We start from the raw sequence: 25524 nt of genomic DNA, 5'->3' as shown, positions 1-25524 counted from the left end.
CTTCCTGTTTTATACTTATTATACTTCCCTATAATGGGTAGTGCCATTAATTATTTAATTTGCCAAACAATTGATTAGGTGTTAAGTATCAAAAGAAAGTACCGGATTCTTGGGCCAGAAGGCCCGGGTTCAAGTTAGAACAGGTCTGAACAGGTTGATTTAAAATAAAAGAGCTTAGCAGGGTGACAGAGAAGGTCTAACTTGCAGCTGACACCATCTATCGCCTGAAAAGAGTGGCGCTCAGACACAACATAGTGCACTGGTTAGATGATGCTCAGGTGTGGGATGCACTGTGAGTACCCCTGCTCAGATGCAACCGTGTCCTGTCCTGGTTCCAGAACCTCCCACCGGAGCCCACACCCTGCAGTCTGAATTGCCTCATGGAGATGCCTTCTGCTTGGTGTGGAACAGATTCCTATACAGGCTGCTGCTGCACACCATCCACTTCTCCTTTTTCACTGCCTGGACTTGTTTTGGTGTTCAGCTTTCACCTGGGTGGTTGGGGTCCGTAGTGGGGGGCTTGCTACATGGGAGTTTTCCAGCTCTCTATCAGGGACCTGAGGTGGATGGTATTGCATGCAGTTGTCCCGTCTAAGAGTAGATTAAAGTGGTTCACGAATTTCTGCCCAACTGTTTATTTTGACATGCTGTGGAGTTCATGGACCATGTTAGTTTTGGATGGCTGCAACCTTTTTCTAAATATCTCAGAAACCTTTTGTTGTTCTTCTGGTTGCATTTCAACTCCATGCTGCTAATCAAGCATCCCTACCTCTGGGCCAGGAGGTCTGGGTTCTGACCTCACCAACTCTGGAGATGTGATACGGAAAATATAAGGGGCTAGGTTCTTATTGTGTGTTGGGTAGTGGGTCAATTAAACAAAAAGATCTGGGTTCTTCGTGCAATGATGACCTCGGCAATATCTGTCACCCCATTTGTTGGCGGTGTTGACCTAGCTGACTTAGCGAGGGTGCAATCTCCCTCACAACTACATGAAGCTCAGCTCTCATTTGCAAAGGATGACCCCCTAGAAGACCACTGATCTAGTACAGGATGTAGGTCATTGCTACATACTACCAGGCCAAACCTCCATGACCATTTGTAGGATTGTAGGAAGTCTAACTCCAAGACTTCAGACATATTCAAGCCAGATATTGCAAATGGCAATTTGCTGTCTTACAAAAAAAGTGCTAAACTTTAAATTTACAATGAAATCCCTGAAAATCTCAAAGTATTTTGTTGTGTGATTCAATAATTGGATATCGGTCTCTTATACATAAACCACTGAATTCTGCAAACTCTTGTCATTTAAGTACCATAATGCTTTTATATTCTTCCTGCCAAAATGGACAAGTTGACATGTTTCCCTTCCCTTACTCCGTCTACCATTGTTTTGCCCTCTTGCCCTGTCTATAATTCCCACCTCATCTCAACAACATACTTTCCTTGGTTTCAGTGGCAACTTCAGTGTCATACATTCAGCCCTAGCATCAACGTTAGTGATGTAGATTACAAATAGCGGAGTCCCAACGTGCCATGTAAAACTCTAACAATAGTTGGAAGTAACAAACACCTTGCCAAATATATTACATCATGCTGTCCGGCCCTGGCATTTTGAAATGTAGCAATGTTCAGTTGTCCTATTTTGGGACAGCCGTAAATACTCACAGGCATTCTCTAGTACCTCACTTAAGTAGCTAATCTTACTATGGAACTTTAAATAGTGAGCGACAATCCATTCAATCATGGAGACATCACTTCTGAGAGTACAAATATTTTCCATAAGAGCCCAGGCCAATTCTTTTCCCAGTTATCTAAAGTCAATTACAAGATCTCAATTGTAGCTTGGGCTGAGACAGCTAATTTTGTACAGACCGAACCAGTATTAACCGTATAAATTAAGGTCAATTACTTAAGCACAAATTAAGAGATACTCACTAACGTTCTGTGACTGCTGGGGATTGGACCACATTGTATCTGCACACAATGACATTTTAGTTTTACTTTAAGTTGACATTGACCATTTGAATTTTGTTACAGTGCCCCTTTTGGAGGCTGTTGCTTATTAATTTGTTTTCAACAGAGTACAATGGGGGCACTGTTGGTGGGTTGTAAAGTTAGGAACGATATATTTTTCCTATTTGACTTTGTGAACAATTTTAAAGCACAATAAAGATTGACTTCTGCTGTATCAGAATTCTTTCTAATCCATGCAGAACAGTTCATTTGAATTTACCAACTAAGCCACTGGACAGCTACAAAGTCTTTAATTGCAGTACAACTGCTGAAATATTTTAGTTTTCTATCAATGTGACAATATGAGATGATGGACAAGAGAATTTAACAAATGTATACAGTAATTGCCAACTAACAAAGCGAATGCACTGAGAAATGATGGTATTTTCTTTGAGTTGCTTAAAACTTGCATCACTAATCTGAAGGTGACCTTACGCTGTCTCAATGAAGTGTTAAACAAGGAATAATTGTAACATTAATTGCTTTGAAACAGAGTAGCTGTAGGAACTGTAGGAACAGTCAACCATATCTGGATGTTTTATATTAGATTCAATTCTTTTCTGAAAACTGTATTTTCTCAATTATTTACACCAAGATCTGTGCGCTGTATTGATTTGCAAATAGCCACACTTGGTTAAGCAAAAGGTTAAGTTAAAGCATGGCATAAGAGTTCTTAAATATTTTCTTCTAATGGAGTGTCCGGTTTGGGCATGACATATGTATGAAAACCACTTTAATTTAGAGGTTACTTTTTAATCAGTGCATTTCCTCACCATGAGTTTCTCCTGTTCCAAAGATCTCTGTCTCTTTCTCTCCAGACATTGATCGCTAAGAAAGAACAAAGCATATTAAGAATAATATATAGTAAGTAATTAACTGAAACATCCATAAGGTGACTTAGAGTTTGTCAAGCAGCAGGTGAGATAACGTTCAGGCTTATATCACAGGTGTTGGAAGGTTCATGTCATTTGATGTCCTTCCAAAATGTTTTCCTACTATTCTGGAAGCATGCAGATGTTAGCTGTCTTCTGGTGGTGAAGCAGTTTCTGGTTATGTGCAATCAAGGCCACTGTAATTACAACAGAGATTACAGGGTGAATTAATAGTTATGTTCAAAAGTGTTAAGGGATGGGACAAAGTACAGAGAAGCATATTGTTGCCAGTGATTGAGGGTCTGGAATGAAAGTATGTAGTTATAAAATGAAATGAGATTTAGGATAGGGAACAGGAGAAGTACTTTTTATACAGAGGGTTAAATTGATGAGTCTGTGGAACACACCACAGGAGTTACTGACTTGCGGCACAGGTATTGCCATCATTGAAAAGTGGTTTGGATAAATGATTAAAGGAATAGAGCCTAATAAAAGAAAGAAGTATAAAGGAAACAGGGCAGTAAAATGGGAATAAGATTGTTGTTCACATTATGGATAAATATTAAAGTGGACTGCTCCTGTTTTGCAAATGAACCAGTGCTAGCAAAGATACTTAACTGTTTTTTAGATGCTTTCTCATAACTGGGTGTCATTTCATCATCACTTTGCTCCGGTTCCTCAGGAATAGAGCAGCTCCTAAAATTAAGAAAAAAAATCCAAATGTTAGCATTTTTTAAGGTGCCGATACTTATCACATCTTCATCCTGCGATCAGAAGTTAGACAGCTAGGCTGAAAATGATCAAGCAGGGTCTCTAAAGCAGTACTCTCAGAACATTCCCAGTGCTATGCACAAGTGATACGGAGACAAAAAGATAAAGCTGGTGATTGAGAGGCTAAAAAGATAGTGCAAGATGGAAGGGTTTAGATTTCTGGGATACTGGGACTGGCACAGAGGGAGATGGTACCTGTATAAGCCAGACATGTTGCATTTGAACACAGCTGGAACTGAGCTCCTTGCTGGGCATTGAAATTCTGTAACAGAGTGCTGTAGAGGCTATGTTATTAAGTATCTTCAAAGTTGAAATAGGCATTTTTTTAATCAGTAAGGAAATCAAGAGTTATGAGGAATAAGTAGGAAAGTGGACTCGAGGATGATCAAATCAGCCATGAAGACAGAGCAAATTCAATGTGCTGAATGGTCTATTTCTGCTCCTATGTTTAATGATCTAAATGTCCTATTTATATTCATTAGCTCTAGCAAATTGAATCTGTTCTTGAACCCTCATACGTCCTCTTCCTCCCATACTGCAGTGCTCTTCTTTCCTATGTTTGCTGAACACTCAGACTTGCCTTTCCCTGAGCCAGTTCTCTATTATCGTCATAACATCATCGTTCCACATGGAAAACTGCGCCTGTAACTCCTCAAAGGTATTATCTATACTCTGTGCATTCGCATACATGCAATACATGCAATGTAAGACCAGTTTGGATTTCATTACTTTCTCTCTTACTCCAACTTCACTATTTCTCATTCTAGAGAGGCTATCTGCCTCTCCCAGCATTTTGTCCACCGTGGTATTACTTTCTAGTATTCTCTCCTGGTTCCCACACCCCTGTTCAGTTGGTTTAACTCTCGCCATATTTTCCTTGTAAACCTACATTTCTCGTCTCTCCAAACCTAACTACCCATCCAACAATAGTTTAAAACACTCTCGACATTAATGTTGTAGCCTTTTAGCCTACAATTAGAGAGTAATATATAGATGAATAAATTTGCAAGCAAATTACAAAGCGCTATAAACATCATAAAGTAGTCATAAGAGGTACTTTAGTTACCCCCAAACGGACTGAGATAGCGGTAAAGCAAAGTGATGAGTGGTAGGCATTCCTAGATTGTATTCGAGAGAATTTCCCACAGCATTCTTGTCAAGTCCAGCAAGAAAGGAGAAACTGTTAGATCCTGTTCCTAGGAATGAAGTGGGCAAACTATATCAAGTGACAGTGGGGGAGAAGTTTCAGGACAGCAATCTGAAAAGAAGCAAAGAATATTAGCATAATAGGAAATCCCTGTCTTTCTCCGTAGCATATCATTAGTAAAAGAGTGGTAAAAGGAGTAGGGTTGATTCGGGACCAAAATGGAGACTTACACATGGAGACAAAACACATGGCTAAGGCACTAAATTCATACTTTACTTCTGTCTTTATCATCAAAGCAAATTCTGCCCAGCTCATGGGGAGAAAGGAGGAAATTCAGTCCCTAAAAAGGATTAAAATAAATAAGGAGGAAGTGTTGGGTAAGCTGTTGGTACTTAAAGTCGATTAGGCATCGGGCCTGGATGAATGATATATCCATGGATATTGAAGACAATGAGAGTAGAAACTGCACTGGTAATAAACTTTCTATCTGCCCTCAATTTGGAGGTGGTACCAGAGAACTGGAGAAATACAAATATTACACCCTTATTCAAAAAAAAGTTGTAAAAACAGTACAGCACTTACAGGTCTGTCAGTTTAACTTCAGGAGTAGGCAAACATTGATAGATAATTGCTCAGGATAGAATTAACAGTCACATGGAAAAAATGTGAGTTACTTCAGAAATGTAAGCATGGATTTGTTAAGAGAAAATTAAGTTATTGTAACTTTTGAAGAGATGGCAGAGACCATTGAGAGGGCAAAGCTGTTGATGCAGTGCAAATTGACTACCAAAATTCATTCAATACAGTGCTAAAGAACAAACTTGTGAGGAATATTGAGTTCAATACTTTCAGGATCTAAACTGTCCGATGTCCCAGGCCCCCACCCCACACACCAGGCCTGGTTACAACATAGCCTGCCACGACACATACCCCGTTGTTCGTCACTAACAGTCCCCATTAACAACTATTCACCCTCCCAGCCTGATCGTTAGCAACTCCTTTGTCCAACTGTCTTTCTCTCTCTTTGGGCTCTATCCTATCGTTTACTCCCTACCCCACCCATCTCCCTATTTTCTGCATATGAACTGATGTCCTCCCAGCCATCATCAGTTCTAAGGAAGGGTCACCAGACCCGACACGTTAACTCTGTTATCTCCTTCACATGCTGCTGGACCAACTGAGATTTTCCAGCGACTTTGTTGTTAGTGAGGAAAGTGATAAGTCATGCAATAAAAAGGACAATAACAATGTGGATACAAAACTGATTGATAGGAGACAGAGAATAATGGTTTAATGGGTAGTTTTCAGACTATAGTAGAGTTCCCGGGTGGGTTGGGAGGGGGAGGGGCGGGGGCATGGGGTCAGTATTGGGACACTTGTTTATCCTGATAGAGATCTTTGTGTGCAGTGGACAGTTTCACAGTTTGCAGACAACGCAAAACTTGGCAGCACTGTAAACTGTGAAGAGGGCAGTGTAGAACATTGAAAAGATAAAGATATTGACAAGTTAGTGAGGTGCGCTGATCAGTGGCAGATGATGCCACTGAGAAACTGAGAACTGTGACATGATACTTTGTACAAAGAGCATGGAACGACAGTATAAAATAAGAGACATTGTTTTGAATTGATAAGAAACCTCAGTTATGAGGATACATTAGAGAAGTTGACGAGAGGCTGAGGAGAGACTTGATAGAAGATTTTTAAGTTATGAGGGGTCTGAACATTGTAATTAGGGAGAAAGTGTTACCACTTGCAAAAGAACCAAGAACTAGATGGCAGCAAGTTTAAAATGTTCTGCAAAAGAAGCAAATATGAAGTGAAGAAATACATTTCACATAGTGAGTGGCCGAGGTTTACAAAGCATTGCCTCAAGATGCGTTGAAAGGTTTTCAAGAAGGCATTGTTTCTATTTAAATAATCATCCAAGGTACAGGATTACAAGGAAAAAGCAGGAGTTTGGCACTACGTCAAAATGCTTAGAGGTGGTCCAGACACAATGGGTTAAATGGTGTCCTTCTGCACCAATAACAATTCTTTCAACTTCTAGTTAGAGAACCAAGGCTATAACCGATTGTCTCCCATTCAAAGTGAAGAGCTGGGAGTCATTTTGATACTAGATTCCTGAAGCAGTTTACCATCTTCGGATTAGTACAATTATGGGTGACCTGTTGGCTTTAAGACTGACAGTGGAGGGGTAGTGGTCACAACCATAGTAGAGGAAGACCCCAGGGTGATTCCATATGCTTTGACATTGAAAAGTCCTTCTAAAATGGAAATATTTAGCAACCTTCTGACTGCGTCAACAGTAAAACAGTTTGTATCAATTCTGTCTCGCAATGGCAATCTGAGTCCAATATACATCATAGAACTCCATTTTACATATTAAACCAGGAATAGTGCCTGAAACAGGTAGAAGCATCAACCGCCTAGAAGTTGGCACTTGCATGGCATCACCAGAACACTGGTGCAAATATCTAACGAGTACTAGTTTCTGTAAGTAAAAATCAATCTCTTTGACTTTAATGAAAGCTAAAGATTATTCCATGATTTCATCTCCTCCCATTTATTCATAAAAAATCAAATATACTAATTAGACGCAAGAGACTCATGTCCATTTGTGATTACACATTCTCATACTTTCTTACCTGAACTTGGGGTCAGGATTCATGTTACAGTACCAGTTTTCTGGTAGTGACTCTGGGTCAATTTCTGGTGGTAACTTCCGCCATTTCATGCATGTCTCACATTGAACCCAAGCTTGATCGGGGACAGTTCTGATTGGGAAAGCAACACAAATATAAAATAAATGTGATTTTTCAAATTATTCTTTAACATAATTTTCAAATACTAAATATAAACGGGATTAAAATTCACAATCCAAAATGTTCCAGAAGCAGCTGTGACTACATTAGAGTGAATGGAAGAAGCTTCCATAGTCAAATATTTTATTTCAACAATCCTCAATGCAATGGATTACTGATAATTTCTTGCAGTGTAGTTAATATCTAATGATGCATATTAAAAATAAATTGATGTAGCAAGTTTGTTTACACTGATTTCTGCCTGCTGGTGCTTAATAACATGTTAAAGATTACCAAAATCTGTTTAAAAACATTTTCTATTAGCAATACCCTAATTATCTAATTCCAGCAAAGAACTCAGTTCCAGCTCTGTTCAAACATTAACTTCTCCAGCTTGTGCAGATACCATCTCCTACATAGCCAGTCCCAGTGTCCCAAAAATCTAAAACTCTCCCTCCTGCACCATCTTTCCATCCACGCATTCATCTGAATTCCCTCCCTCATGGCAATATGGTCTATGAGCTGGGCATGGGCCTCAGAGGTTCAAGAAGGCAGCTCACCACCACCCTCTCAAGGACAACAAAGGTCATGCAATAAATGCTGACCAGTCAGCAATACCTATGTCCCACAAGTGAATTTAAAAAAGAAACTCATGTTCCGTATTCCGAAACGATTAATGGCAGGAAATCACAAAGTAAATAACAAAGAAAATTTATTTCTAGTGTTCTACTAAAATGCCAGATAGAAATCACAAGCCTTACTGTATCCTTAATTTGTTTTTCTGTTGGTCTATGCTTAGCTTCAAACAGATAGATGTCAAAAAAAACTTTTCAGAATTGAGATTGTCCTGAGCTAAGCTGACACATTTTTTGATGCACTTCATAGGCCAACAGTCTGTGAAATCACTTAAGAGTAGAAAATCTCAGCCTTAAAACCATGAAAAAAATTTCTAGTTTGGATTATATGGTACCCTTGTAGTACGGGAAGCCCCCGGGTTGGGAATGAGTTCTGCTTCTGAGTCCATTCACAAGTCAATCTGCATATATGTTGGAACACAATCCAGGACAGTATAAAGGAATTGTTCATAAGTATGGGAAATGTTAGCAAGCTGGGTCTTTAAAATAACACTCGGTATGAGATCACTTTCATAAGTGCGAGTGTTCGTAAGTCAGGCATTTGTAAGTCTTGCAAACAATTTAGCTGACAGAAACTCTAAAAATATTGGAATCCACCAGTTGAAACATTTACCACTATTGAGATTGGTGACTGAAATGTATCAAATGACAGTACTGTTATTTCTATGAGTTGGGGTGGTGAGGAATCATACAGGTTTGGATGGCATACTGATAGGATGTAAGTAGTCAAACATTTAATCAAAGTAGGCTTCAAACAGAAGTGCAGTTAGTAAAGTCTCACCGTTCTTCTACCAAGTCTGTACTGTCTGCTTCCTCCTGGTTTTTCTTAGTTTTCTTTTCCTTCCAGTAATCATTCAGCTTCTGCCCCAATGCTTGCATTGTCAACCTGAAACACAACTTCAGCTTTTAGGATTCACTACAATTAAATTAAACATTATTTAACTACTGACGTTCTCAATCAATGTTCCCTCTAAGCTGTCTGCGCTCCAAGGATTTGTGTAGTGATCTGCATGCCGATGCCATTCATAGTGTTTTTAGAAGTTGCTCATGTGTCATTACTCAGAGGTCCACAGAGATGAGAAACAATAGTGGGAATGCTATTCTTAATCATAGTTTGCACGTTATGGTTTTCTGAATGAGAAACAAGATTAGGAGTTAAGATCCATGTCGAAGGACTCGATCAGCATCCTTTTCACATACTGTATAAGTTCTGCTTGCTTTAAAACTTGTCATTCCTGTATATGACGAATGCAAGATGAAAAGCGTTGACATGTGACTTTCTTCAATTTTACTTAATTCTGTATTCCCATGTGACTAAATCAGAATATTGAAAATTAAATGTCACATGAAAGTTACTTCCAGTGTTCAGTTACTAAAGTGCTAGCTAGAAATCTTACTACAGTTTACTTTTTTCCCCCTGCTGGTCTATGATTAGCTTCAAACAGTTCTTAAAAACTTGCAGAATTGAGAAACAATAATAAACACAAAACCATAGTGCAGGGCATTGCAAGGTTGAAATTTATAAAATGGAAAACAAAACATAACACAAATTCATAAAGTGGCACAGAATGGAATATTGAATGTAAATCAGAAAGAAGCATAAACATGAATTGTAAAAAGCTTCTATACATATGCACAAAAAGGAAAAGATCAGCAAAGGCAAGTTTCATTCTATTCTAGGCAGAAACAGGAGAATTCATGATGTGAAGTATCACAAAAATGGCAGAGAAGCTAAATATATACTTTGGTTGTCTTCACAGAGGAAAATTCTAAAAGTCTTCCTGAAATAACTAAGATCCTAGTTTTTAGCGGTAGTGAGGAACTGGAAGAAGTTAGTCATGATAAAAATACACTATTGGAAAAATTATGGGAATGAAAGATGACAAATCCCTGCAGCATGATGATATTCACATAAGAATGGGTGAAAAAAGATAGCCAGAGAGATATAAATGCACTGTTGATAATCTTTCAAAACTCTACTAATTCAGCAATGATAGCTGCAAAATGCAAAATTGCAAATTACAAAACTGTTAGCCTGATGTCAGTAGTAGGGAAAATGCAAGGATGTATGGCAATATGAACAGGAATGCAGTTCACTAGATTGGTTCCAAAGATGGTGCGACTTTCCTTTGACAAGTGGAGACTGTGCCTGTATTCTCTGAGGGCAGCTGATGAACTCAATGAAGTTGCCCATTGGTGTCAGCTTCCATCGGTTACCCGTGTCCAATCCCAACCCCCTTACAGTTGCCCCATGCAGTATGTAATCCAAATTAATTGTCCACTTACATGTGGCTAAATGCTCTTGAAGACAAATTAATAGAGACAGAAAAGATTTTTAATGGTATAGTAAACATTAATATGAATTCTTGGCAGCGTGGAGGAACAGAGGGATCTTGGTGTGCAGATACATAGATCCCTTAAAATGGCCACCCAAATGGACAGGGTTGTTAAGAAAGCATATGGTGTTTTGGCTTTCATTAACAGGGGGATTGAGTTTAAGAGTCGTGAGATCTTGTTGCAGCTCTATAAAACTTTGGTTAGACCGCACTTGGAATACTGCGTCCAGTTCTGGGCGCCCTATTATAGGAAAGATGTGGATGCTTTGGAGAGGGTTCAGAGGAGGTTTACCAGGATGCTGCCTGGACTGGAGGGCTTATCTTATGAAGAGAGGTTGACTGAGCTCGGTCTCTTTTCATTGGAGAAAAGGAGGAGGAGAGGGGACCTAATTGAGGTATACAAGATAATGAGAGGCATAGATAGAGTTGATAGCCAGAGACTATTTCCCAGGGCAGAAATGGCTAGCACGAGGGGTCATAGTTTTAAGCTGGTTGGTGGAAAGTATAGAGGGGATGTCAGAGGCAGGTTCTTTACGCAGAGAGTTGTGAGAGCATGGAATGCGTTGCCAGCAGCAGTTGTGGAAGCAAGGTCATTGGGGTCATTTAAGAGACTGCTGGACATGTATATGGTCACAGAAATTTGAGGGTGCATACATGAGGATCAATGGTCGGCACAACATTGTGGGCTGAAGGGCCTGTTCTGTGCTGTACTGTTCTATGTTCTATGTTCTATGAAATACTACTTGAAATTAAACTGGGAGGCCACAAATTGACAAGGTAATTTTGGGACACCTACCAGGAACAGTTTATGAATAACATCAGAATAGAAGTGTAGTGTTTCCTGTTCTGAATAATTCCACACAATTTCCACATTATTATTTCCATACTAGATAGTCAAGTCATCGGAGTGGTAATGGAATATTAGGGGCAACTGAATCAAAAATTTGAAGGAAAGGTGCTCAGTATTTAACAATGCCCTTGTGACTTCTAGTTGTTTTGAAAGAAAAACTTGCAAATAAACATTTATTTTCGAAGCATCAACAGAATACACCAAGGTATTTGAGATAACCACATAGGGTATCTTAGATAATTCGTAAAGGTTGCACACTGGCAGACCAATGATGATAATCCAAATCACCTGTGGATAAATCAAATCTCTATTGCCAATATATGTCTTTTTTCTTAAAAAGGGGCTGTTACAGTAAAACAAATTACTGTGGGTGTAAATTCAGTAGCTGTCTGGTGAGAGAGATAGAGAGAGAGAGAGAGAGAGACTCTGAAAAGTTATACTTGACCTGGTGTCAAGGAAGCTACAGGATAGACTTAAATGGGGAAAAATGCAGTACAGACTGAATTGCATTCTCCTGGCATTCATCTCAGAACCGGAGTAAGATGGCAGAAAACACAGAGTTAGTCGGAATGATGCTGGAGAGTCTGAGATAACAAGGTGTAGAGCTGGATGAACACAGCAGGCCAGGCAGCATGCTTGTTATGGCAGAAAACACAGTTGTTTGGGTGAGAAACATGTTCTGTTTCTTTCCCTTTAAAGAATACACAATAAAAGGGCTTAAAAACCAATTCAACCATGATCTGTGTGTGCTAGAGGAAGATGTGTGCTAATGAACTGAAGTACCCATGTGTGCCAGGGGGCTGAGGCATCGACCTGTATTAGCATAGGTCAGAACGTTGGTGTGCTGTGAAGGTCACTATTGATGAACTACCCACCAGTCACACGTGCATTTCAGGTAAAGGACTTTCCTGCTCTGAGTGCTGTTGGCCAGCCATGTCGAAAGAAAACAAAACAAAAGAAGTTCAACTAATCTGCAAAGTCAAGAATCTCAGATTCAACTACATGACTACTCAACTATCAACATTTCACTATTACTCCTCATAAATAACCCATCGAGATTAATCTGTACATCCTTTCACATTTTTTTGGACAATTGCTCACTTCAAATCTATGTGTATGTATATTATTTGGTATCAGCTTTAGTAATTAATTATTTTCTTATCTTAAGAAAGCCTAATTAAATTAGGTCTTTTTAAAACATAAATTTATTTAGTCTATGATTGGTATCCTCAAGGAAGGAGATCCTTTGTAAATTAACCTTGTTGCAATGAAATGTGGGGCAGGCGATTAAAGGGGAACTAGTTTACCACCAGTTAAAAATTTAGGGTATCCCATCTTGAACCATACTAACTCCACCTGCCGTTCATTTGGCCTGATCATAATTATACAAAGTTTATCCAGAAAACGATCATGAGGATTTGTTCAGAGTCTATGATATGCTTAAGTCTAACTTGGCAGATGTCTGAAGTGTTTGATAAATTTCTATTTTGGCACAACAAAGCAACACTTGTGGACATCAAGAACACCATATCCCCTGTTGCTAAAGTTCCTGACCAACAAGCACATCAATAATTAACAAGATAATAAAATGTGAGGCTGGATGAACACAGCTCCTGAGATGCTGCTGGGCCTGCTGTGTTCATCCAGCCTCACATTTTATTATCTTGGATTCTCCAGCATCTGCAGTTCCCATTATCACTGATATCAATAATTAACAACTCTGTTTTGCCCACTTAAGAGTTTAAAATCTTTTTTTGACCATGCCATTTGACAGAAACTGATAGACAAAGCACAGCAAAGGTTATTACTGAAACCAACTGGACAAATGTGAAACATTATTCAACGCCGTGCATTAATAATAACAAAAACTTTCTAAAATCATTCCACAACAAAACAAACAGAGATAAAAATGCACATTTAAGTCCAAATAGAACTCCAAAAGCGCAATCTTTATTCAATTATTTTATTCACTTCTCTTGATTTTACATAGAACATAGCACATAAAACAATACTGCGCAGAACAGGCCCTTCTGCCCTCCATTTTGTGCCGACCTGTGAACTAATCTAAGCCCCTCCCCCTACACTATCCCATCATTATCCATGTGCTTATCCAAGGACTGTTTAAATGCCCCTAATGTGGCTGAGTTAACTACATTGGCAGGCAGGGCATTCCACGCCCTTACCACTCTCTGAGTAAAGAACCTGCCTCTGACATCTGTCTTAAATCTATCACCCCTCAATTTGCAGCTATGCCCCCTTGTACAAGCTGAAGTCATCAAAAATTCTTCTAAATGAAAGTATTTGCTGTATTTTTAACCAAGCCACCTCTTCTAATTTTTCAAAGGTAATTTTCTTTGTTTCCTCCTCAATCCCCAAAGTGGGCAGTACATTAGCTCAGTGGTTAGCACTGCTGCCTCACACTGCCAGGGACCCTGGATTGATTCCTGCCTCGGGCAAATGTCTGTGAGGAGTTTGCAAAATGTTCCTGTGTCTGTGTGGGTCTCATCCAGGTGCTCCGGTTTCTTCCCACAGTCCAAAGATATGCCGTTTAGGAGCATTGGCTTTCCTAAACTGCCTCATAGTGTCCAGGGATGTGTATGCTAGGTGGATGAGGCATGGGAAATTTAGGGGGGGTGGGTCTGGGTAGGATGCTGTTTGGAGGGATGGTGAGCTGAATGGCCTGCTTCCACACTGTAGAGATTCTATGATTCTCCCTTCATGAAATACCGACTCATAGTGATGTTAACTTTGCTCATCTATATTATAGAAACCCAGATAATGTGTATCAGGTGGCTAGTAAATGAGAATGTAACAAGTTATATCCAACGCTTACTTCATGAGATATTTACATCCACATATATGCACCTCCCAGTAGAAGCCATTTGAAGTTGCTCTGCCGCCGAAGCTATTTTAAAGATCGACTATTTTGGCAACTTCTTTGAAGTATGGATGAAACAACACAATTATTCTTTCACTTTTCAGGTGATAGTGTAATTATATTTAAGTGAATGATCTTATGATGTTTCTGCAAAGATCTTATAGTCGAATAATGTGGAATGTTTCAACTGTAAAGAACAACTTTCTTGTACAACATGGTCAGAACATAACCTTTGCTGGATTGTCATATGCTGTTTACTTAATCTTAAGAAAACTAACAGTTCCAGCAGATTCTATCCTCTCTTTCCTCTAATTTCAACCTGACAAGCCAATGTATCCTTTTACACATTACATGTTCCACGTTAATAATCTTTCCATTAATCACTAATCTTTATACTAAGTTGTTGCAACAAAAGACTCCGTCTGAATTTTCCAAGTTTTAAACTTTTCAGTGAAGACATTAATATGTCCAGAATGACATTCCTGTGCTTATAGAGGGAACAACAACTAACTTGCAAACAGCAATAATGCAAAGTTCAGAGGAACACACCCACTGTTCTGTGAAGAACTGAAGAGTGTGACCAGGATTTTTCCACCTCAAGGACGGCCAAGTTGGATGCAGAAAATAACTTCACGAACCAATCTTCCAATATGTTGATCATCTTCCATTCCTAATTTAGAAAACCTATGCAAAATCTGAGACTTTGCAGTGAGGTTTGCAAAGCAGCTGCCTGCCACTGTTTGGTGGGAAGCAAATTTAAATATTCAAGGGGTAAATGTAGAGAATGCCAGAGAAATTCAGCAAATCTGGCAGTTTCTGTGGAGAGAGAAACACAGTGAATATTTCAAGTTTTGTGCCATTCTTCTTTGCAATTATTTGTTTCAGATTTCCACCCTCTGCAGTATTTTGCTTCTCAGTGCTTAAGAATTTATTAAGGTTGATTCTTCACACTGCCAGTGGTGAAGAGGCTTTCCCTAACTCACTATTGCGTGGAGAGGCCACAACTTCACAAACGTGAATCTCCCTGTGGCTGATAGGTGGGATCTCAGTGCATCTGTAAAGACCATGCTCCAAAGAGGAAAGCACAAGTAGAGGGCCATCGGGAAGGGCCTGTCTGTTTGGCCCCGTTAATTTATATTTTATTTACCCTCTCAATCTCCAAGCTGCCATAGTGGCAACTGCCTCCCCTTGTGAGGCAACACTTTTGAGCTACTGCTCTCTGATTGGGCCAGAGACATGGGAAGACAGATCTGAAGAAGTGTACTACCTGAAATATTGACTGCTCCTTTCCCCCCAGATGCTTGAAATGTCCCAGGTGCTGAATATTTATCTGTGCATTCTTCCATTTTCTTCTGTGAAACTAGCCACAGAGCAAAGGGCTGACCTTTTAAACTCAGGTAAGGAGGAGTTACTTCAGCCAGAGGTTGGTGAATCTATGGAACTCACTGCCGCAGAAGTCTGTGGAGGCCAAGTCACTCGGTGTATTTAAAACAGAATAGATAGATTCTTGATTTGTAGGGAGATCAAATTTTATGGGGAGAAAGAAGGAGAATGGGGTTGAGAAACTTCTCAGCCATGTTCGAATGGTAGAGCAGACTTGATGGGCCAAATAAGAGAATTCTGCTTCTACATCTTTTGATTTTATGAAACTTCCAACTGTTTCTGTGGTAGTTTACAATGCTCTTGTAAGTCTTTCCAGAACACAGACACATAATCCACCATTGACAATTTGTCTTTTTGATTCAAGAACTTATCTTTCATCAATTTTAATGGACCTCTAATCGTACGACCACAAATTATTTCAAATGGACTAAATCTAATAGATTCATTTGAGTATCTCTGGTAACAAATAGCAAGAAACTTAATCCTTGTTTCTATCCAGTGAGTATTCATATCTCTTAATCGTGATTTTGAGCATCAGTGTTACCTCTGCAAAGCTCACCATTTGTGGATGATACGCAGTTCGCTTCAATTGTTTTGCACCCAAACTGCTGATGATTCCGGTGAAATCTTTAGAGATGTAGTGAGAACCCTGATCAGACTGCATCTCAATAATGCACAAAGAAAAGCTGCTGTAACTTCTCTGCCACTACTCTAGATATAATTGTCCTAAAAGGAATAGCTTCTAGGAATTGGGTTGTCATATCCGTAAGGGCATGTTGATGACCTGATTTTCTTTTTAGTAATAGGTCTTCCATAATGCACTAAAACTTGATTGATTGGTTCTCAAAAAACTGATATAGATATCAAAGATGCTGGTCTAATTACATGTCAATGATTTCCTTCCACCTGACATGTGTATCATGTCTTACAAAACTACATCTTTCTGAAGTTTTGGATTTGTACAATACCTGTTTATTGATGCTTGCATATTCCTAGATGTCCTGTCAAAGGAACTTCATGTGCTAGCTGCAAGATGTCCCTACAATACCTGAGTGGTTACCATTATTTAATAAACAAACTACATCCATGGGACAATAAAATGTGAGGCCAGATGAACACAGCAGGCCAAGCAGCATCTCAGGAGCACAAAAGCTGATGTTTCGGGCCTAGACCCTTCATCAGAGAGGGGGATGGGGTGAGGGTTCTGGAATAAATAGGGAGAGAGGGGGAGGCGGACCGAAGATGGAGAGAAAAGAAGATAGGTGGAGAGGAGAGTATAGGTGGGGAGGTAGGGAGGGGATAGGTCAGTCCAGGGAAGACAGACAGGTCAAGGAGGTGGGATGAGGTTAGTAGGTAGGAGATGGAGGTGCGGCTTGGGGTGGGAGGAAGGGATGGGTGAGAGGAAGAACAGGTTAGGGAGGCAGACACAGGTTGGACTGGTTTTGGGATGCAGTCGGTGGAGGGGAAGAGCTGGGCTGGTTGTGTGGTGCAGTGGGGGGAGGGGACAAACTGGGCTGGTTTTGGGATGCGGTGGGGGACTATGAAGATATCTCCAATTGCTCATCAAAACTCAAATTTCAGTACAACAATACACTGCAACTCCTTCAGCATCAGCTTTAATATGAGCTGTCTATCTTAACTTACTTAACTCCAGAATCTAGAACCTCAATCCAGAATCTAGAGCCTCAATTAACGAAGACATGCCAAACACTTATATTTGACCTATCCTCATTCTTAAATAGCTGTCTGTTTGTGGTATTACTGTGACCTCTGGTGACAAACATTGTTCAGCCATTGCTCTGGTCACCAAACACAACGGAAAAATACCTAGAATCTGTTCCTGCAACCGTTCCATTTCTTTAGCTTTAACTGGGCTTTCTGTGAATATATAAAACTTTCACTCCTGCCAAATCATTCTCCAGAAGTAAATAAATGCCATTCACATGTAATTTTTTCAACTATCACTAATAGCCCAAACTTCAAATCACATTCCAATTAGATCTTGTAAAATGAAACTGAGATATATACTCTCCACCCATCCCATTTACCAATTCTTTGGCTTTCATTGAAATGTTTGGAAGGAAAACTAAACCTTTCTCCAACAAGACAGTTTGAGTAGCCCCTGTATCCCATAGTCTAGTTATGGGTTTCTTTGCTTCTTTCCAAGAAAAAGGGGTTCTCTCTCCTTCAGGTAATATTTTCATCTATCCTATGTACTTCTTCTGTGCTAACAGCAGTATTTACCTATGATCTCTTAGTTGCAGAATAATGTTATAATCTGATTCGTGGCCTTTTTCTTCTGTGTTTTCTTTTCAGCTTCATTGTTAGGAACTCCAAAAGTCCTGTGAGTTTACCGCACTCTAAACAAATGTGTCCCACCTTGTCGGCAACCTTCCAAGATATCTTGTGTATCTCCACTTCTAACCCATTCAGCATCCTCAGATTTAACACTCTGAGGTGGTAGCCACCAAGTCTTAAGTTGCCTAGTCAATTTCCCAAGTTCTTAATTCCCTCTCTGCATCTCTCCATCATTCTACCTTGGTTTGCCCCTTAAAGGCACTTCTTAAAACCTACATCTTTGAATGAGCTTTTCATTATCTGATCCATATTGCCTTGTGCAGCTCTTTATTACATTAAAGATAAGAGATATTGTACATAAGAGATATTGTTCTAGTGGTAACAGAATTGCCCAGTAATGTACACAATACAGATATGACAATAAAGGGCCAACAGAAATATAGATACACTTTAAACATAAAAGGTATTCCTTAAAATAGGTCATTAGGCACAAATTTAAGTTAAGTCCTTTGCCAACAACCCTCATCAATTTCTTCAAGGACCTCCAAGAAACGGTAAACCTCACAGCAAGTCAACAGGTTGTGGATAAATCACTATTCTCATGTTTCTCATAATAATGACTTACTGCAACTTTCTGGGATAAATGTACTGTAAATTACAGCAATACTCATTCTTGTCTGTTATACTCAATACTCTTCCATTCTGTCTCTGGACTAGTAATCCAGAAGTCAAGGCTAATGCTCTGAGGCACCAGAGTGACAGGTGGTGAAATTTAAATTCAATTAATAGAACTGGAATATATAAAAAAAATTAGTCTCAGTAATAATGACCATGCCAATTATCACTGAATCCCATTTGATACACTAATGTCTTATGGAAGATAATCTATCATCTTTACCTAGTCTGGTCTACTGGTTTGACTCTTAACTGTTCTCTGAAATGGCCCAGCACACCATTTAGTTTAAGGATAATTAGGGATGGGTAGCAAATGCTAGTCATACCAGGAAAACTCACATTTCATGAAAGAATAATGAAACAACTTCTGTGCTGAATGTCTTTAAAACAGTCTCAAAACAGGTTTCCAAGTAACGTGCTGACACACATCTAAACTGGAGTGAAATGAGGCCCATATGTGGCAGCAGTCCTTAACAGTGAAATTTAAAATTGTGGGAATAATTTAAGGCAACATTTAATTGACCCTATCTAATTTATGGCTTATGGCAAGATGTAGCAATTTATAACACAGTAATCGATAAGGATTCTAACCAGAAGATCACATTATCACTGGTGTTAATTTGAAGCTGCACAGACTAGAAAATTACAAATTTGATTTCTTGTTCATGCTGATTTAGCTAGTTTCAGGCATCAGTTCAGTCCTGAGGAAGGGTCACCAGACCCAAAATGTTAACTCTAACTTTTTCTTCATAGATGCTGCAAGAGATGCTGAGCTTTTCCAGCTACTTCTGTTTTTGTTCAGGCATTACTTGTTGGGGACTACAGTTGTCCTCAATAGTCAGGCCAAGGAATAAAAGGCAAATTTTCAGACACAATGACTGAACATTAGCTCAGAGGCAGGGAGGAAACAGAGTGCTGATCTGAGGTGAAGCAGCCCATAAATACATGTTTCCCAAACGACCACAAATGTCATTTAGTCAGATTTCCATTCTCTGCTACCCAAATAGGCTGGCTGCTTGCCACAAGGCTGCAAGTTGTCTAACAGCAGATAAGTCTAATATGAGGAGTGATGGGGTGTGTACAGGGTGTTTGTGAGGTGAGAGGAGTGATGGGGTGTGTAGAGGGTGTTTGTGTGAGATCAGAGGAGTGATGAGGTTTGTAGAGGGTGTTTATGCTAGATCAGAGGAGTGATGGGGTGTGTAGAGGGTGTTTGTGAGGTGAGAGGAGTGATGGGGTGTGTAGAGGGTGTTTGTATGCTCAAGGAAACAATTCTTTACAACTAAGAAACAGCGCTGTCAAAGCACATCTCTTATGCATTCAGCCTTTTGTCTGCTCATTACTCTGAGGCTAGGGAAACCCATCTCCCTGTGCTTATGAACGGAATCCCTGTTAAACTGAAGCCCACAGCCTCATTTAAACACCTAACTGACAAACCCATATCCTAGGACTAGATAAAAGTCTAACTTTATTAAAATTGGAAATGGGTGGATTCAAAATAAGTTGCATTTATCAGATATTTTATCTTTGAATCTCTGTCTCAAAGCAAATCTATCTCCTCATTTTCCAGAGATAACAAGGTGTAGATCTGAATGTACACAGCAAGCTGACATTTCGGGTCTGGACCCTTTCCTGAAACGTAATTTTCCTGCTCCTCTGATGCTGCTTGGCCTGCTGTGTTCATCCAGCTCTACACCATGTTATCTCAGATTCTCCAGCATCCGCAGTTCCCACTACCTCTCTCTTTATTTTCCAGGGAGGGGTTAAAAATTCCTACTCCACTACCCTTTCCTACTGCCCTGTGGAATTCATTTTCCTGGCCACATTGTGCCGTTACTTTCTACATTCCAAATTAAAATCTATTATTTGATCAGGCTTTCAGTTAGTCTGGTCAAAGTTACTTCATCTTTAGTTTTGATGTTCCTCGAATAAAACATTGAGACAGCTACCAACTTGAGGAACTTTGTATAAATATGATCTATTGTCAGAGTAAACACAAACTTATGTTCACGTTCTGTTGCCACAGTACTCCTTACAACCATGCTCACTGAATAGCCAGTGGGAACACTGTCACTCTCCTTTACTCATATACACTAATGACATTTATAATACCCCTTTCAGTGAATTCGCTGAAACTACATGCTGTATACAGCATGGACCAGGAATCAAACATCAGACTTCACGGTTTGCAGACCTTTGAATTACACCAGCATTAGCTTGATCTTAGAAACCAATAATATTGCTCCACATAATGTTTGGCTAGTTTGAATACCTACCAGATTACTGCAATATCAAAAGGTTCATCTAGCAAAAAGTAATGTGAAACCAAAAAAAAACAAATTCAAGGGAGTACTTCAAATGTGAAGTCAAATGTGTGAAGGAGGAAATGTTAATATACAAAGATACATTACAGTGAACAACCACAATGATAAGCATGATAAAAATGTTCAAAAATTATTTAAGAAAATTTAAAAATAAATGACTTCATAGCAAATGCAAATAGATTCTTCATGCATTATCACCATGAAACATGCACAACTTTATATAGTGACAGCGGCATGGACTTCTCATGGCAAGTGAATATTTTACAGTTTGTAACCTTTGTTCTGCTAAGGTATTTTATTTAATCTTTACACATCTGTTAACTACGCTATCTATTCAAAAGTCATGTTCCCCGAGCTGCTGTAAGTTAAAAGTTTGGGTAAGAAAGAGAAAAGCCATTTTTCCCAAACATTACTGCTAGTCAATGAGTCTCATTGGTGTGTTTGCAGCATTTTCAGCTGTTTTTGGGAATTTCTGACTTGTCATACAAGGGGCAGGATTTCTGCTTTCCTATTACAAGACACATACTATCTGGGGAGGATTGGGATGGGTGGATGAAAGTAGAGGTGGGAACTCCCAAAGCCAGTCATTTCCACAGCTTTAAAGAAATTGCAAAAGTGATTAAGGAATTGACAGATCAATAATTTTGACATTTAAATAAGTGCAAGAAGTTCAGAAACTTTAGTGTCACAATGCATTGGGCATTCATTCAGCTGACTTAGCTACTTTGTTCCTTTTCCCTTGGCCTTTCAGACAAACTACCCTCTGAATTTCCCACTGCCATCAGCCCTAATTCACATCTTTCCCTAGTTTCAATCTGTCTCCTGTCATGCATTCTTTGGCCTCATCTTATCCATGAGAATTATTTTCCGTCTATTCCTGGGTGTTGCTGGCTGTCCCAGCATTTATTGCCTGTCCCTAGTTGCCCTTGAGAAGATGGTGGTGAGCTGCCTTCTTGAGCTGCTGCAATCCATGCGCTGTAGCTTGGCTTACAATGCTGTTAGGGTGGGTGTTCTAAGATTGCAACCCAGTGACAGTGAAGGGACAATGGCATATTTCCAAGTCTGGATGGTAAGTGGATTACAGGGGAACACGCAGTTTGTAGTCAGAGACAATACAGTATGGAGTACTTCCGAAGAAGGGTCCCGACCTGGAACGTCAGCCTTCCTGCTCCTCTAGTGCAGCGCGTGCTGCTGTGTTCCTCTAGATCCATACTGCGTTATCTCTGACTCCAGTATCTGTAGTTCTTGCTATCTGATGCAGTTTGTAGTGTTCCCTGTATCTACTGCCCTTGTCATTCCAGGTGGAAGTGGTTGCGGGTTCATAAGGTGCTGCCTAAGGATCTTTGATGAATTTCTGCTGTACATCTTGTAAGTAAGTCATATTGCCACTACTGCACATTGGTAGTGGAGGGAATGGATATTTGTGGATGTGGTGCCAATCTAGTGGACTGCTTTGTCCTGGATGGTGTCAACTTTTCTGAGTGTTTCTGGAGCTGCACTTATCCAGGCAAACTGGACTTACAAACAGTGAGCTTGCTTTGCCATTCAGTAAGATTATGACTTATGAGATTGTGATATCAAGTTTACTTTCCAATTTGCCGCTTTCTTGATTCTATTCCAGAAAATTAATGACCACTCAACCTCCTTTACTGAAACTCATGTTCGCAGACATTGCTAATATTTCCTTTCCAAGGAATTCTAACCCCTTTCAAATCTGCTGCCATCACCCATCTCCTCTAAAAACTTATTCTTGCCCCTTCTGAACCTTCAAACTGCCACCTCATTTTCATCCTCCCTGTCTTATCTAGTCGTTGTTCTCATTCCTTGAATGTGAGTCGACTTTTTACAAGATTTCCTTTTGAATCCCTCCACTGAGGTTTCAAATTTGGCCACAGGACTGAAAGGGACTTTGTTAAAGTTATAAATGACATTGGCTATCAGGGGCCTTGAAGCACAAGCAGTACTGTTCCTACCTATGGACCAGAAGTTTTGGTTTAAGTCCCATCTGCCATGGAGGTGTGTCATAACATGTTGAAACAAAGTTGATCTGTAAGTAAATGACATTCTTTATGACCATGATAAGCTCTTTCTTTTCATTCTTCAAGACCTATTTGAAGCTATCGACAAAGCTTGCCAAATCATCTTTCTCCAAAGTTTCTCCTCTATCATCCAGCTGGGAGGAACTGTCCAAGCTTGCTTCTGTTGCTAATCATAACCTGGAAATCACCTGAAATGGTGCATTTTCCCATCTTATCTTTGCACCTCTAGAGATTCCCAAAAGTCTAATCTCCTGTATCTCAACCACATGCTACCCTTAGCAAAATCAGCCAAAAGCAAAAACACCCAAACCCAAAGCAATTCGTCTTATGTCTCAATGACACTCAGCTTTATTTCACCCCAGATTAGATCCCTCAACACTCTGATTTGTCACATTGCCTATCTGATATCCGATATTGACTAAGCAGAAATTTTAGCAATAAAGGAACAGCTTTCAACATCACCTCCAATGGAACCGTACATCCCTTGGTGCATCAGAGGTATGACATAATGCAAAACCAGATACTAAGTTAAATAACATGATATTAATATCGACCACAAAAAGCAGAGGACAAGTGGATGGATAATGAGTTGTAGGAGGGGAATTCTACAGGGTCTAGGCAATGAAGCGACAATTAAAATCAGTAATGATTAAGAGGCTAAAATTACATAAACACAGAATGGTGAAGAATGGTGGCAGTGTCGGCGTCAACTATGAAGGTGGGAAGGGGATAAGGTCACAGTAGGTTCAGAAAACAGGAAGTTGAAAATTGAATCAGTGATAATGGGAACTGCAGATGCTGGAGAATCCAAGATAATGAAATGTGAGGCTGGATGAACACAGCAGGCCCAGCAGCATCTCAGGAGCACAAAAGCTCTGATGAAGGGTCTAGGCCCGAAACGTCAGCTTTTGTGCTCCTGAGATGTTGCTGGGCCTGCTGTATTCATCCAGCCTCACATTTCATTAAGTTGAAAATTGAGCTGCTTCTTCATCACTGACGAGCCTAGGACATTGAAGGCATGCTGATGAATGATTTGAACTTGGTCACCAGGAGTCACGCAGCAGAATTTAAATAACATTTTATATTCACTGGAGGCAGAATATTAGATTAGATTCTCTACAGTGTGGAAACAGGCCCTTCGGCCCAACAAGTCCACACCGCCCCTTGAAGCATCCCACCCAGACCCATCCCCCTATAACCCACACACCTCTGAACACTATGGGCAATTTAGCATGGCCAATCTACCTAACCTGCACATCTTTGGACTGTGGGAGGAAACCGGAGCACCCAGAGGAAATCTACGCAGAGACAGGGAGAATGTGCAAACTCCACACAGACAGTTACCCGAGGCAGGAATCAAAACCTTGTCCCTGGTGCTGTGAGGCTGCAGTGCTAACCACTGAGCCACCGTGCCGCCCAAAAGCACATTTTGCACGCACTGGAATAGCCAAGGCAAAAGATAAGAGAGGTACCAACTCACTTAACTCTTGCACATTTGAGGGTTTCTGCAGCAAATGAGCCAAGGCGTGAATAAATGAACCAAGGTGGCAAACAGTCTGTTTCCGCCTTAGATGGTTGGCAGGGAGATGGATAAAGTAATGAATTTAGGAACTGAGTTTGCAGCAGGGATTAAAGATAACGGCTTTAGTCTTCCTAATTCTTACTTGGTTAATTCAGAACTGGATATCAGATAAACAGTCTGATAAGTTAACAACAGTGAAAGAGTCAAGAGAGTTGGTGGTAAAGTAGAACTGGATTCAGTCAGTGTACAGGCAAAAAATAATCAATTTTTGGATTGTTTCACTGAATACGTAAGAGACAGGATAGATTCTTGGGAGGTAGCACAGGTAAGGGTGCAGGAGCAGGAAGCCATTGCTGGTGATAACTATCAAGTAATAGACCAGGTAAGTGTGGAATCAACCAAGTGTAATCTCGCCCTAATGAGGTGATACTGGAAAAGACTGGCATGGTCAACCATGTAAAACTCCGCAGTCAGATCGAGAAGGACAATTGAGGATAACCTACCTTTGTCATCGTCACACCAAATGTCACTTGTGACTTTGACAACAGTTGTTTTGGGTACAATGGCAGATGCAGCTGATCAGATGGTCTCAATCCTACCAACGAAGAAATTCAGGAGTCTTTATATTTATTGGTGGAGGTGCAAGTTGAGGAGACAAGACAGAAGTATTTAAGAAACAAAAGCGGAGGTTGCTGGAAAAGCTCAGCTGATCTGGCAGCATCTGTGAGGAGAAATCAGACTTAACATTTTGAGTGTGGTGACCTTGCCTCAGTCACCCTTTGTCACTCCTGGTAATTGAGAAGTTTGTTTTGACTGTAGATTAAAGAAGCCAGCAATTGTTTTTGCATTCCAGATGGTCTCCAAGAAGATGGTGAAAATAATTAGTATTGATCCATTCACATGAAAATTACAATTGTTTTCCAAGAGACAATATTTTGGGATACAGTATACAGAATAAGTGGACTTTGGATCTATGACTCCCA

General features: G+C 39.9%; 1 protein-coding gene across 5 annotated transcripts in view; it reads right to left on the bottom strand.

Annotated features, from left to right (window-relative positions):
* Positions 1-25524, bottom strand: part of LOC125458742 (MORC family CW-type zinc finger protein 4-like) — a 121897-nt gene that overhangs the window by 34910 nt on the left and 61463 nt on the right. For 3 of the 5 annotated variants that reach the window (XM_059651433.1, XM_059651434.1, XM_059651435.1), the window contains exons 10-14: positions 9021-9125; positions 7449-7577; positions 3504-3581; positions 2787-2841; positions 1936-1974 (exon numbers count right to left, since the gene is read on the bottom strand). In XM_059651433.1, the coding sequence (XP_059507416.1) occupies positions 1936-1974; positions 2787-2841; positions 3504-3581; positions 7449-7577; positions 9021-9125 (406 nt within the window). The remainder of the gene's footprint in view (positions 1-1935; positions 1975-2786; positions 2842-3503; positions 3582-7448; positions 7578-9020; positions 9126-25524) is intronic. The other 2 variants (XM_059651436.1, XM_059651437.1) reach the window with 1 other exon arrangement.

The sequence above is a fragment of the Stegostoma tigrinum genome, chromosome 15 (genome assembly GCF_030684315.1).
Source record: "Stegostoma tigrinum isolate sSteTig4 chromosome 15, sSteTig4.hap1, whole genome shotgun sequence".
Classification (NCBI taxonomy): Eukaryota; Metazoa; Chordata; class Chondrichthyes; order Orectolobiformes; family Stegostomatidae; genus Stegostoma; species Stegostoma tigrinum.
Note: the sequence above shows the minus strand (reverse complement) of the source record. Positions and strands in the feature narration are given on the sequence as shown.